The sequence below is a fragment of the Dipodomys ordii genome, unplaced genomic scaffold (assembly GCF_000151885.1).
Source record: "Dipodomys ordii isolate 6190 unplaced genomic scaffold, Dord_2.0 Scaffold16, whole genome shotgun sequence".
NCBI lineage: Eukaryota > Metazoa > Chordata > Mammalia > Rodentia > Heteromyidae > Dipodomys > Dipodomys ordii.
This window is the reverse complement of record NW_012267232.1, coordinates 334,366-349,571: the sequence shown is the minus strand read 5'-3', so window position 1 is coordinate 349,571 and position 15,206 is coordinate 334,366. Positions and strand designations below refer to the sequence as shown.

At 33.7% G+C, this 15,206-nt stretch overlaps 1 protein-coding gene across 1 annotated transcript in view; it reads right to left on the bottom strand.

The window, feature by feature from the left end:
- Positions 1 to 5,749: 5,749 nt before the first annotated feature.
- Positions 5,750 to 15,206, bottom strand: part of Exoc5 (exocyst complex component 5) — a 51,675-nt gene continuing 42,218 nt past the window's right edge. The window contains exons 13-17 of the mRNA XM_013012210.1: positions 14,236 to 14,356; positions 11,266 to 11,352; positions 7,531 to 7,639; positions 7,150 to 7,365; positions 5,750 to 6,596 (exon numbers count right to left, since the gene is read on the bottom strand). Of these exons, the coding sequence (XP_012867664.1) occupies positions 6,408 to 6,596; positions 7,150 to 7,365; positions 7,531 to 7,639; positions 11,266 to 11,352; positions 14,236 to 14,356 (722 nt within the window). The 3' untranslated portion in view covers positions 5,750 to 6,407. The remainder of the gene's footprint in view (positions 6,597 to 7,149; positions 7,366 to 7,530; positions 7,640 to 11,265; positions 11,353 to 14,235; positions 14,357 to 15,206) is intronic.

The window sequence follows — 15,206 nt, the reverse complement described above, 5'->3', positions numbered from 1 at the left end:
ACTTTTTCCCCCTTATGGTAAAATCTGAAAATTCTAGTGAAGAATAGGTACTTATTCCCCTCCTCCTCCTCCTCTTCTTCCTCCTCCTCTTCTTCTTTTTTGTCAGTCATAGGGCTTCAACTCTAGGCTTGGCTGCTGTCCCTCAGCTCTTCAGCTGACCACTCTTCTCCTTGAGCCACAGCGCCATTTCTGGTTTTGGGGTGGTTAATTGGAGATGAGTTTCATGGACTTTCCTGCCCAGGCTAGCTTTGCACCGTGATCCTCAGATCTCAGTCTCCTGGGTTGCTAGGATTACAGGCATAAGCCACAGGCTCCTGGCCTATTATTCTTTATAAAGTACTTTCATAAAATTTGATGTGAACCTTCTATATTAGCTCTAAGTAACACACAGTATTTTCAAACAATGTACTCAGAAGTAGTTTCAGTTTTCTTTAGGTCAGCATTGTCTGGATTCTATTTGGATAATAACCTTCATAGTTTAAAAAAAAATTCAGGTGTGATAGAACTGGCACAATGAAAGGCCAGAGTTAAAAGGATTGGTTGGTCACCTATAATATAAAGATTACAGGGACAGGCAGGCAAAGATAGCTTCATTCAAAAGCATCTAGCTGGCTATTTAAGATTATAAGAACATCAGGAAGATCAATCTAAAAAACTAGTTAAATATTTGAAAAATCTACCACTAAAGATTAGTTCCTCTGAACTAGTTCTTTCCAATCTTCACTTAGTTTATGAATATAAAGATATGCTGAGAAGGGGAAAGACATTTTCTTCATTTAAGATTGCCAACAGTGGAAATCCACTAAAGAAGTCAGTCAGCTGAGTTATAAATGAAACTTAACTTTTTCATTCAAGATTCTTATCCTTCTTATCCTTCCATATTTCTTCCTATTAAGTCGCCAGTCACTGACAAGTCTATGCTTTACAAACCTTTCACTGATGATAAAGTAATTTAAATGGGTTTTTGAAAGTAAACAATTCCAGTTTCAAACTTTTAAATTAAAAGTTGCTCAGTTGGTTACTGTCTCCTAAACACAGTAATATAAATATTAGTTTCTTGGTTAAAATGAATTATTGACAATTTTAATACATGTTGCGCAGTACATATTAATATGGAAAAATACATGTTATCAGCAGTGTAATGTTGACCATGTTCTAATCCATTCCACCTGCTCAAATATTAGTGCAAATAATTATATATTTGTAATGCATCACTGCTGTCTAAAGGAAATCTATGCCTTCTGAATAAATGGTTTGCCTCTGAGATTGTTTGCTATTTCTAGTACAATGTGATATTCTTATTTAATTTTGTATGGAGAGGCAAACTGCAACCTAGCCATTTAGAAAATGAGCAAATGTATTTGTCTTCTCTAAAAAGATACTTAATCATAAAAACCTACTGAATAATAGTGATAAGATATAAAATATACAAGGCCTAATTTAAAAATATGAATTTGTTAAGTCTAGGGCTATCAGGGTAGTTGTTCCTATAAATCAACTAAAAGTCTTTTTCTAATGTGTCAGGTTCCTCTCTACCATATACTTCAGAGGCTGTTTCCTCACTAAACTAGGAAAAGATAAGTGATTTAACATTGGTAGGAATAAAATGTGTTAAACAATTTTTAGAAGAGTTAGCATTCAATATTGGTATTATAAAAATTATGGATTGCTTATACAGTACTTTTTGCCCTACATTTTCACTATTATTAGTACTGCTATTAAAAAAAACTGCCAACACACTGGCTATGGTGGTACGTATCTGTGATCTCAGATACTTGGCAGATAGAAGTAGGATTATAGTCTGAGACTTGCTGAGGCCAAAGGGCAAGACTGTGAAATCCAAGTGGCAAAAACAAAAACCAAAACAAAACAAAAAAACCAAAAGGATTTAGGCATGACTCAAAGTAGTAGAGTATTTGCTTAGCAAGAAATGAGGCCCTGGTTAAAAACAATCAATGCTCTGAACAGAATCAGCAAACTTCTGACATATAGTCTATGACTGAATGTATAAATACTGGTTTCCTCATATCTTCTAAGGTAGTTAAACATTTTCTGTCATGTTACAAAATATTGTGCAAAATACCTAGACTTGTCACTAAGCAGAAACAGTATCTGACTGTATAACACTTACTAAAACTTCCTGTATAAATTTCTATTAAGTATGAATTTATTCAATTAAAATCTCATGACTGCTTAATTTAAAAAAACTAAGAAAGCATGACCACATACTGGACACATAAATCCAACAGTAATTTATATACTGATACTATAGTCTAACATCATAATCTAAACCTCACAATGGCAGTCAACCATTGAACAAAAAGAAAAATAGATTAAGCAAAACAAGCCTATCAAACTAAAGAAGCCATTTGTTACATAAGAAAAATAACAGAATACAAGAGAAAGAGAGAGATCCACTATTGTCAGGTTTTTCTCATATGCACTTGTAAGGTAGTTTCACCACTAAACTTGGAAAGACTTAAAGCAACTTTTAAATGAGCTTTTAAAAAGCATTTAAATGAGCTTTTAGCAGCTGTAGACCTTCACAGGTCTGTCTACTTACCTTTTTGTGCCTTAGGATTTTCACCTGTTAAATAAAAATAATAGTACTTAGAAGTTACTTTTGAATCAAATAAGAGAATACATGCAAAGGACTCAGCATAATACATGGGACTTAAATCTAACAAATGTATCTAAAATTATCTTTATTGTGCATTAAAATTCTTTAAATTGTTAACTATTTTGTACTTCAAATAGAATTAGTCTAATAATACAAATTGGTCTTTTCTTCCAAAGTACATCATATATTGTAGGATAAGCCTTCTCAAGCAGAGTAGTACAGGAACTCAATGTAGTTAATCTGGCTAAAAGCATACAATGCTTTTGATGTCAAATTCTCCACTAGAAACCAGAATTCAGTATGATTCTGAAAAACATCTGAACTCTTCTAAGAAGTCAATATGCAATATGTGGCCAATGACAGAATATTTTTGCATTAAAATCTAACTGGCCAGAGGTGAGCTTTTTTCAGTCACCAACAAAGTATGCACTGAGTGAACTGTGCTATCTCCCACATAAAATTCAAACAAGCCTTAAGCCACTGTATCTTGTAAGTATGTCCATGTTGACAGTTTTGTAGTATTATAGGAACCAGTAATGTTTTCTCTTTATTTTTAATACTAACCATATTAGGTGAGAAAAGATCATCTTAAGGAATTACATTTTCTACCTGGAAATCAGTATGTTGACTGATCAGTAATTTCACTGTGAGCCAGAAGGATAGTATGCAGAAAGTGAAATACTTAAAAGAGGAAAAAGAAGAATGTTCTAAAATATAACATACATTAATTTATTTCAAATTTTAATTGAACCTACATTATTTTTTTATTTTTCAGTCATGGGGCTTGAACTCAGGAACTGAATACTGTCCCTAAACTTTTTACTCAAGGCTAGTACTCTACCACTTCTGATTTTCTGGTTAATTTGAAGAGTCTTATGGACTTTCCTGCCCACACAGGCTTTGAACTGCAAACCTCAGATCCTGAAAAGCTAAGATTACAGGCATGAGCCACTGGCACCAGCAATTTAACCTACTTTAAATGAACCTGTTAGCTATTTCTAAAACAAAATCCTAAGGACTTAAAACTAGGACCACCTTCAAAATGATGCCAATAACTACCTTGAAATGGTCAGGTGGCCATCTAAAGATCAACTCAAAGTTGTTACTTAGTATTTTTCATCAACTCCTCATCCATTCTCATTTTCTTCTTTTTTTTTTTTTGCCAGTCCTGGGGCTTGAACTTGGCCTGGACACTGTCCCTGAGCTTCTTTTCCTCAAGGTGAGTGTTCTACCACTTGTGCCACAGTGGCACTTTGAGCTTTTTTGAGTAGTTTATTGGAGATGAGTCTCACAGAGTTTCCAGCCAGGGCTGGCTTCCATCCATGATTCTGTTCTCAGCCTCCTGAGTGGCTAGGATTATAGGCATGAGCCACCATCGCCCATCTACTCTCATTTTCAATACAGTTAAAAGGACTACATTTCTTTCTTAAATCTGTTTTATATTCCACATACAAAAGTTTTATGAAAAAACATTTTGTACTGTTTTCGTTTTACCTAAATATTACATGTCATATGTAGAACTGTGGACTGTTACAAAGTTTTCCCTTCATCATCTCTTCCTGGTTATAAATTTTATGATGCCTACATATGAAAATACTTTAAAATCCAGATGACAAAGAATGTATATTGCTTCGCCCAACATTTATTTTTTTTCTTAGAGAAATATCTGTGTTTAGGCTAAATTTATAACCTTGATAATACAGTCAGGTATATTTCTGCTAAAAAAAAGAAAAAAGTAAAAAGACCAAAAAATAAGTATCTTAAAGTTTTAAATAGAAATGTTATAAAATTTAGTATGGATGTCCTTAAATGTAAAAAGAAGAGTGAAATAAAAAAACAATTGAAGGGAATTTGTTTATTGAGCATTAATGTTAACACTTCTAAATTAGGTAATCACTTATGAATTTGTCATTGTCCTATAAATGGACATAATGGAAAATATTGCACGAAACTCAAGCATGGAAATAATAATTAACAAAATATCTAAGCAACAAATATATGCTTTACATTTTAAAAATTAATCCAAACAAAATAATCTGAAGTGCTTCTCTGGCTTAGAAGTCTTAAAATGTTATATCTCATATTTTATCTGAGATTTTTTTTCTTTTTCTTTTTCTTTTTTTTCTTTTTTTTTACAAATTGACACTGTACAAAGAGTTCAAATGGCCAGTAAAACTACTGCCTTAAATTGTTGGCTTTAAGTAACAGAGGTATAATTTGAATTCACATCAGAGCTCTCTAAAATGGCAATAGAACAAGCATGACTTTTTCTAGTATCCAAAACCTGTTCTGGCTCTCCCTTGGCTGCAGAATAAAAATCTGGAAAGCCTTCTAAAGCTGCCACATTGTCCTAAAATGTGTTGACAAAAATTGGCATAGTTCATCTCCCTTGCTTTGCCTTGGTAACACTGGGCTAAACAGAAAATGAAGAAAATTCGATCAATAGTAACTTAAATGGTTGTTAGTTTTGGACTCAGAAAGTTTGGAAAAGTTAATGACCATTCAGAATCAGGTTCTCAGAGGAAAAGTGGTTTTCCAAATTTAAGCCCCAAAGCCTACATTAAAGGAAAAAGTGCTGAGAATAAATTGAACATTAAAATTGTTCTGGTTCGTAGAGGACTATGAACAACACAATGGAAACTGATACACAACATATAATTTAAAATGCATTTTCACAGAGCAAGTTCATAATGTTTATAATGGCCTGTCTAAACTTTTATTAATGTTTATCATGTGTAAGTGACTATATCACCATATTAAGCCAATTCAATTAACCATATCCAAGAAGAAACTTTTAAAACACTCTGAAAAAAAGAATTTATGCATTGGAGAAGCAATTAGTCTTTGCAAAGCTTGTCTCCAAATATAGAATATGTATCAATTCCTCTTAAAATAGAAGATTACCTACATGTTTAGCCCTCCAATCTTATTCAAGTTTAGCAAAGATAGAAATTTAAAAGGACTGCACTGTTGCTAAATATTGTCAATTATTTCTCGTATGCACCTTTTAGACTGTATCTCACTTTTTAACTTTCCTATACTATTAAAAAATGAATAAATATGGTCGTTTAGGTAAAGTTCTCCAACGTATCTTTGTGATATATAAAATAAGGTAGTTTCATTAGTTTCTTGCTAGAACTGGCTTAAAACCTATTTACCAAATAAGAATTAGTAAACTTTAAATTTTACCCAGAAGGCAGGTATGTTCTGATCCACTTTCTAGTGTCTATATAAAACATTTCACCATTTTAATTTAATTTATAACATTAGCACTGCTGTTTCTCAGAAAAACTTCCAATCAGTAAACTACAGAAATGATGGTCAACTGCTAACTTTTTTAAAAAAAGCAAAAGATTCAAGAAATCTTAAAAATATTTTGATTAATAACTACCAGTGCTGGAAAGATCAATAAAAACTGATGGATAATAAATGTGGTTTTGCTGTGTTTCACCCATTATTAATGCATACCCCTTCAGATGGACAATGTGAAAGACAAGAACTAGAGCACTGGTAAATTTTCATTTCCCTTCTCACACCAACATTTTCCAGGATAAAAACAGTGACACGTGGTTTTGCCAAATTTGAAATTAATAAATTCAAGTAACCGGGAGAAAAATATAGCTAGTGTCCAAATTTCAAATAAGACCTCAAGGATTAACTATGGCTGCTGTTTTCTTCCAGTCATTTTCTTTCCAATTAAATGTTGGCTGTGTCATAAGGAATCTCCTGTGCTTTCCATCAACCAAGGCTTGATGAAATAAAACACATTTCCATAGTAAATTCAACCTCAGCTGAAATGTCGAGCAAGGCGAGCAGATCTATAGTCAGCACGAAGTTGTACAAAGGAGTGAAGTATGTTCTTGTCCAGATTAGCAAGTTGTTCTCCTGAGCAGACCTGCTTTAAATTATCAGGAGCCACTACCAGAAGATTGCAAAGTGCATGCAGAGTATCAAAAAGATGTAATACCATTGGAATCTGAAATGAGAGAAACAAAAAAACCCCACTGAAACAAAATAATTTCTTACTTTATAATTAATTTGGCAAATGCTTTGTATATACTTCTAATTAGAACTTACTAAATATTAGAACTTGAAAAGTTAATACTTGGCTTCTAAAAAGTTAAAACTAAAATATTTCCATAATCTTTTGAAAAGATTCATATTATGTCAGTTGTCTCAATAATTAATAACTGATACTCAAACAAGTTATCATTAACACCTTTCTTAAATAATTTAAACTGAGGGAAAAAGTTCAGAAGGCCATACATGAAAAATATTATTTTCTTAATGTATGGTCATGGATGTCAAATAAGGCTATTTGGACTATGCAACTAAAATAGGATCTGGTGAAAGCAAAGCAAGAAGAAAGTGTTAACACTGAAAACAAGACTGAAGCAACACTTTTTCAGATAGAATATGTATGTATTCATCTGCATATCAACAAAAGTTAAGTAACATTTTAATAACCATAATGATCAGATTTATATTTCTGATCTTACATGCAAGTTTGATTTTTTGTGCATACATACCTTGAAGTCTTTGGCACACTTCCTATATTCAGCAACATCACAAATTGCTAACATGCCACCCATACAACTGTAGGAATATTGTTGAAGATGCTCATAAATAAGTCGATGAAAGCGTACTCCAAGTTCCATCAAAACTGTATCTACATTTTTTCCATCCATGGAATTTTTAATCTTCTCAACTTGTTTTCTTACATAAGCACAGACTTTCACACAGGCCTGTAAAAGTTTTTCTACATTTACTATATAGGTTTGTATATCAGTTTAAGTAAGGAGAAAGAATAGTATATATTTTTTCAATAATTTATACAAAGAACAGAAAACAGAGGACATAGTAAGATACAGTGATGAAATTTTATTAGCAAGCTGAATAGCTTTACTTACATTAGTATACTGAATCAAAACATTATTTTCATCTTCTGGCTTAAAATCTGTTTTCTTCTGTTCTGCAGCCAAAATATGCTTCATCTGACCAATCATACAATTTAGTGTCCTGGAGAATTGAAAACATCTGTTTGATACATCTGTTTGATACTTTTACTTATATTATTTACAACACTAAAATTACTTAATATCGTATCACCATAAAACTTTTGCTATTGGTAAACCTCAGAATTAAAAAAAATCAACTATATGTCTTAGATCAAAAGGCTAATGGCTATAATTTCCTACTCTGGAAGACCTTAAAAATCTGTCCCTCATTTGATTCCTTGACAAGTATCTTCAAGGGCAAAACTATACATACAGTGTTTAGGAGGGTGGAAAGAGAGAAGGCTTAAGAAAAATGACTATGTCATGGAAAAGCAGGTGGGAGATTCCAGGCTCTCAGTCTAAGGGGATTTAAGATGATGAAAAAGTGACACTAAAGATCCAACTAAGACATGAGAACATAGATTTACAATGATAGCAATAATAGGTAATTTATATTCTCCAACAAGCAGTCACACAGCTATAGGAATAACGAGACCATACTGATCCAGATTCTGGCAAGATAGATGTGGTAGAAGAAAACAGATTTAAATAAATATAAAGCAGTAATTCAAGAGACAGGCCAAGTAATTTTAACACAATAATGAATGAAAGCAAGTTAAGAAAAGGACTGTGATACTAACATAAAATGAAGAGATTACACGAGATTAAATGAAGAGATTAAAGGTCTTGCTGAGGTCAGAAAACAAGTACATGGAGAATTTAAAAATTGGGACTACAGCAGGTTATAATAGGATATAGAGTAGTACATTCAGGCTGAAGGTTCTTATTACCAATAATCAATAACCAAGAAACAATGATTGGTTTTAGTTATAATAGGTAAGTGCAGATGAACAACAAAATGACTCACATCCATAGATATGGGAAAAAATTGACTTAAGGTCGAAGAAAAGTTATGAGAAAGATGCCGAAGTCCTCAGTAACATAGAGAAAAGGCTGAAATAACAACACAAAATGAAAGATATAAGCTTTAGACAGAAAGATTTTTCTGGCCTACTGGTATGAAAGTATTAGCAGGGAAGCAAGTAACACTGAGCTACTTAATACTCAAGGTCCTTCAAGAGATCTCATTAGCCCACTGTGCTTTCAGCAGAGTAACTAATGCAAACACCCCAATATTAAAGCTCACAGGCTAATATAGAAGGAAAAAAACTTATTTATACACACATACTATGTATATGCACACACACATATATCCATATATCCTCCAAAAAATATGAGAGACAGGCATCAGTGACAAAAAGCTGGAAAGCTTTTCCTTTAAGAGCAAAAACAAGACAAGGATGTCCACTCTCACCACTTCAACTGAAAATCCTAGCTAGAGAAATAGGTTAAAAACTAAAATTAAAACACAAAAGAAGGCATCTAAACTGGTATGGGAAAAGTAAAGTTGTCTCTGCAAGTAACATGATTCTATATAGAAAGCTCTAAAGACTCCATCAAAAATGAATTCAGAAATGTCACAAAATGCAAAATCCATATACAAAAATCAGCTGTGTTTCTGTAAACTAACAATGATCTAGTCAAAATATCCTAATTTTACTTATAACAAAATGAAAAAAATATTTTAGGAATTAAACAAAGGAGTAAAAAAGACCTTTACATTGAAAATTTAAAAACACAGCTAAAAAAGTTAAAAGAGATAAATAAATGGAAATAGCCAGGTGCCGGTGGCTCATGCCTGTTATCTTAGCTACTCAGGAGGCTGAGATCTGAGGATCATGGTTCAAAGCCAGCCCAGGCAGGAAAGTCTGTGAGACTCTTATCTCTAAAAATCACCAGAAAACTAGAAGTGGCGCTGTGGCTCAAGTGGTAGAGCACTAGCCTTGAGCTGAAGAGCTGAGGGTCAGCACCCAGGCCCAGAGTTCAAGCCCCACAACTAGGAAAAAAAAAAAAAGGAAATACATTCTATATTCATATAAGAGTATAATTAAAATATCCATACTGACCAAAGTGATATACAGATTCAAAGTATTCTCTATCAAAATTTCAAGTGTATTTCACAGGAAAAAAAATCATATGAATTTTCAGTTCTAAAATAGCCAAAGAAATCTCGAGCAAGGATGAAACTGCAAGTATTACACTTTAAATTTCAAGATGTATTATAAATCTAATTAACAGTATGGTAAGTAATTACAACAGTATGATGCAACAGTATGATGTCTACAGACATGTAGACCAATGCAATAGAAGACAGGGCCAGAAATCAACTCAGGATATTACAATCCATGGATCTTTGACAAGAGTGCCAAAGACACACAGCAAGAAAAAGTATCCTTGTTAAATGGTGCCATGAATATTGCTTAATCACAACAGAGAAAATTAAAGTAGATTTCATATATACAAAATAAACTCAAAACAGTTTAAAGGCTTTACCATTAAGATTTTAGCTGGTAAAGAACCAGAAAATCTTCTTGATGTCAATTTTTTTTAATATTACTCCCAAAACAAAAATATACAGATAAGAGTGCGGTAAACTAAAAAAAGCTTCTGCTCAGCAAAGGAAATAGCCAATAGAGTAAAGAGACAGCCTATAGACAAAAACCGACACAAATTTAAAAAGGGCAAGGAACTTTGACAGATTTCTCAAAAGGAGACATATAAATGACCAATAAATATATAAAAAGCTGCCCAACATCACTAGTCATTAGGTAAATACAAGTATTTAAAGTGAGATCAGGATCTATCAGGAAGGCTACTATAAAAAAGACCAAAGATGGCTAAATGTTGGCTAGGATTCAGAGAAAGAGGAACTCTTATACAGCTATACACAACCAAAATGAAATCAGTACCTTAGAGAGAGAACAGCTTTAACTAATGTTCAGTGTAGAATTATTCACAATAGCCAAGACATGAAAATAAACTAGATGTCCCATGAAGGATGGAGAAAGAATATGTGGTATATTTATACAACGGTGTATTACTGAGCCTTAAAAAGGAAATTCTGTCATTTGCGACTACATGAGTAAAACTAGAGGACATTAAACTAGATGAAAAAAGCTAGACAGAAAAAGACATATATTCTGTGATCTCATATGTGGAATGTAAACAAGAAGCTAACAGTGGTACAGGGTAGAATGTTGCTTGGCAGGGCTAAGGAGAGGAGATGTAGAAGAAATAGATATGACAAGATTTCAGTAATGCAATAAAAATCAATTCTGGAGATGTAATACACAATATGGTAACTATATTTAGTAATACTATAAATTTGTTGAGAGAATATTCTTAAAATTGGTAATTATGGCCGGGTGCTGGTGGCTCACACCTATAATCCTAGCTTATCAGGAGGCTCAGATCTGAAGATCACAGTTCAAAGCCAGTCCAGGCAGAAAAGTCCCTGTAAGATGCTTATCTCCAATTAACCACTCAAAAACTGGAAGTGGCACTGGGGCTCAAGTGGCAGAGAGCAAGCCTTGAGAACAAAGAGGCTCAGAGACAGCAGCCAGGCCCTAAGTTCAAGGCCCACAACTGACCAAAAATTTAAAAATGGTAATTATGTTTAGGGATAGAAATGCTTAATTAGTATTATAGTGCTACTCATATCACAAAGTATTTATACCTTAAAATTTGTTGCTCTACTAAGTGTTTCTACAATTTAAAAAATGCAACAGAAATAACCCAACAACTTGCCTGTCAATGCCAGTATCCAATTTCATCTCCATCTGCTCAATTATTTCTTTTTTCTTCTGAAGGCATTCAGATAATTTAGGAGAGGAGCTATTGTATATTTAAAGGGAAAAAAAATCATATTAATAGCCTAATTTCAAAAGGTTTTTTATATACATATATTTATAAAAACATAACATACTTTAATTTACACTAACATGATTGATTCACTCACACTAGAAATTAAAAAGAAAGGAAGAGTAATACTGATTATCAATTGATAATGCCTAGTGTGCTTCCTTGAGCACACTAGGAAAGCATTCTACCAACTTTAGCTATACCCCTAACTCTTTTGTCTTTTGTTTTTGTTTTTTAGGTAAGGTCCCACTAGTCAGAAGAGGAAAAATTAAATTTGTTACTCTTTCTGTGAAGCTACCCTTAAGAACAAAAAATATGTAATTTTGAAATTTGGTATCTATTCATTTCCTTTATAAGTAAATACTGGGTATTATACCAGAAAAGTCACAAGATAACACAAAACCATTAAGAATGTATTATATTAAAATATAAACAATGTTAAAAAAGACTATGTAATTCTCTGCTATATGGTATAACAATCCTTTAAAAAGCAAGTTAAAAAGTAAATTCCCTTAACTAGGTATAGTAATACATGTCTACAAATCTCATCAGTTAGTAGGTGGAAAGCAAGAGTCAAGTCACCCAGGAGTACATAATAAGGTACTGTCTCAAAACAAAGTAAAATGAAAATAAAACCCAATAAATAAATATTTTCTCAAAGTGCAATTCAGGCATTACAAGTGATCTTCACTTATGGATTATTCTTGGCATAACATTGTTTATGACACACTGATAAAATTTATCTTTTGTGTAAATATCTTTTCTGTAATAGTGTTAAAGAGATGATTATATACTTTTAAAGTTCATATATAAATTTTTGTAAAATTATGTCAACTCTTAATGGCTCACAAAATCTATCCCCTGGAAGTGGTGCTGTGGCTCAAGTGGTAGAGTGCTCGCCTTAAGCTGAAGAGCTCAGGGACAGCGCCCAAGAGTTCAAGCCCCACGACTGACAGCCCCCCCCCACCCGCAAAAAAAAAAAAAATCTATCCCCTATCAATCTCACAAAGATTCCCCACCCCTTGGGTCTGGGCATTGTCCCTGGGCTTCTTTTGCTTATGGCTAGTGCTCTACCACTTGAGCCACTGTGCCACTTCTGGCTTTTTCTGTTTATGTGGTGCTGAGGAATCGAACCCAGGGCTTCATTCATGCTAGGGAAGCACTCTACCACTAAGCTATATTCCCAGTCCTCACAAAGATTTTTATGTCTTTATATTGTAATAAACAGGCTGTACCTGTTGAATCTTTTTTCTTTTGTTGTACTGGAGTTTGAACTCAAAGCTTTGCACCTATTATGCAGATGCTCTGCTGTTTGAGCCATGCCTCAAGCTTATTTTGCTCTGGCTTATTTCATTGCAAGATATGGTCTCACTTTTTACCCAGGCCAACCTAGACTGATCCTCCAATGTACCTGCAGAACTGCACCATCATGCCTAGCTTTCTCTGCTGAGATGGAATGTTGTGAATATTTTTGCCTGGGGTGGCCTAGAATTGGAATCCTCCTGATCTCACCTTACTGAGTAGCTGGAATAAGAAAATATAGGCCATCAATACCCAGCTACTGGTTGAGATCGGAGTCTCACAAATATTTTTCCCAGACCTTGAACTGCAATCATCTGTTGGTGTCTAGGCTGTTGGATCTTTTTTGTTGTTGCAGTTGGTCGTAAGGGCTTAAAGTTGGGGACTGGATGCTGCTCCTAAAGATTAGTGCTCTACAATGTTGAATCACAACTCCACTTCCAGTTTTCTGGACGTTAATTGGAGATACAGTCTCACAGACTTTCCTGCCCCAGCTGGCTTTGAACCATGATTTTCAGCTCTCAGCCTCCTGAGTGGAGTGAATCACTCCATTCAGTGAGCCACTGAAATTTTAAGGATGTAAATTTACTGAACTGTAGTAGGCTGGAAGGCCTCTTTCATACAAGATTTTAATTTTAGATTATGATAGCTGTCTTTTCAAATGTACCAAAAAGTTGAGTTCAGCCCGGGAATAAATACGAGATCACATCTCAATAGCTGGCTTCTGAATCACACATGTCATCCTTGCTATAGGGAGGTTTAGATCATATTCTACTTACACAACAGAAAAAGAAAACAGGAATGAAAGGAAAATCAACACTTTTTTTTGTGATATTGATGTTTGAACTTATAGCCTTGAGCTTGCTAGGCAGGCATTCTACTTTTTGAGCAATGATCCCAACCCTGTTTGCATTTGCATTTTTTTTTGCCAATCATGGAGCTTGAACTCAGTGCCTGGGCCCTGTCCCTGAGCTTATTTTGCTCAAGGCTAGCACTCTACCACTTGAGCCAGCGTGCCATTTCTGGCTTTTTCTGTTTATGTGGTACTGAGGAATTGAATCCTGGGCTTCATGCATGCGAGGCAAGCACTCTACCACTAAGCCACATTCACAGGCCCTGCATTTGTTGTTTTTTAAGTAGGGTTTTACATGTAGCTTGGATCAGATTGTACTAATATCTACCTATTTATACTTCCCACATGGAGAAAATGACATGTATGCTCTACCTCATCCAGCTATTAATTGAGATGGAGTATCACAGCTTGGTCGAAAACTTCAACCCTTCCAATCTCAACCTCCTGATAACAAAGATGACGTGTAAAACAGAAGCCAGCTATTGAGATGTGGTCTCCTGTTTATTCCCAGGCTGAACTCAAACTACAGCTCTCTATCTGAGTAGCTATGATCAGACATGAGCCACTGGCACCTGGCTAAAAAGAATAGTTTTATTTCTCATTTCCTGTCCTGTTGATGCTTTTAAAACAATTCAAAACATGATTTTTTAAAATTTAATATAAAAACTGTAATATTTACTGAAATATCAATGATTGTGACTAACCTTATTAGTGGCATAAGGTGATCATTAAACTGTTTGTCGAAAAGGTGAAAAATAGTATTGGCCTGTTGCACAACATCCAAAAAATAGAGATTTGCATTCTTAGAATCTGAAGAAGGAATTCCTACAATTTGAAAGAATACATAAATGAAAATTAACCTTAAAGAAATTCACCTTGAGTAAAAGAAAATGGGCATTATATATATTGCATGAGTTAAAAGTAATGTTATTTCAAGATTCAGCAATGATTAAGAGAAAATTGTTAATAGCTTAATAAAATTCATCCAAAGCACTTTGCTGCTCAAATTTTTGCTATTTAAAATTTTGTTGAAATAAACCACGCAATCATCTTGCATCTATCTTCTCCATTCCTTTTCAATTCTTTTTTTTTTAATTTTTATTTATTTTTTATTGTGAAAATACTGTACAGAGGGGTTACAATTACATGGGCAAGATAATGAGTACATTTCTTATCAAGCATTGTAGCCTCTTCCTTTGTTTTCCCTTCCCAGCCCTTCCCAGCTCCCCCTCACAATCCTCCCCCCTCCTTTCCAATTCTTTAGTACTCAAAAATTCATATGCTCTATGAATACATCAACCATTTTTCTTGTAACAGGTCTTTATCTCATTTCTATCTCCAATATTTTTATTAGTTTTCCTGTTTCCTATGTCTTTATCTTCTATCCTATATATCATGTCATAGTAAAATATACCTCAACTTATACATCTTACATTATCTATTCTTTCCTCAAAAATATTAAAAATCAAACTATATCAGAGTAAATTCCTGATATTCAGCATAATAATCAAGCTACTCTACATTCTGACACTAAAAATTGAGCTGAATCACTGGATTTCAAAGTTTCTTTTGTAAAGAATAATAGATACTCTAAGGTTCCTAGATATTTGCACTTTCACCCAAAATTAAAAGACTTGAGACTCAGAAAACTATCCAGAGCTTGTAACAACATATT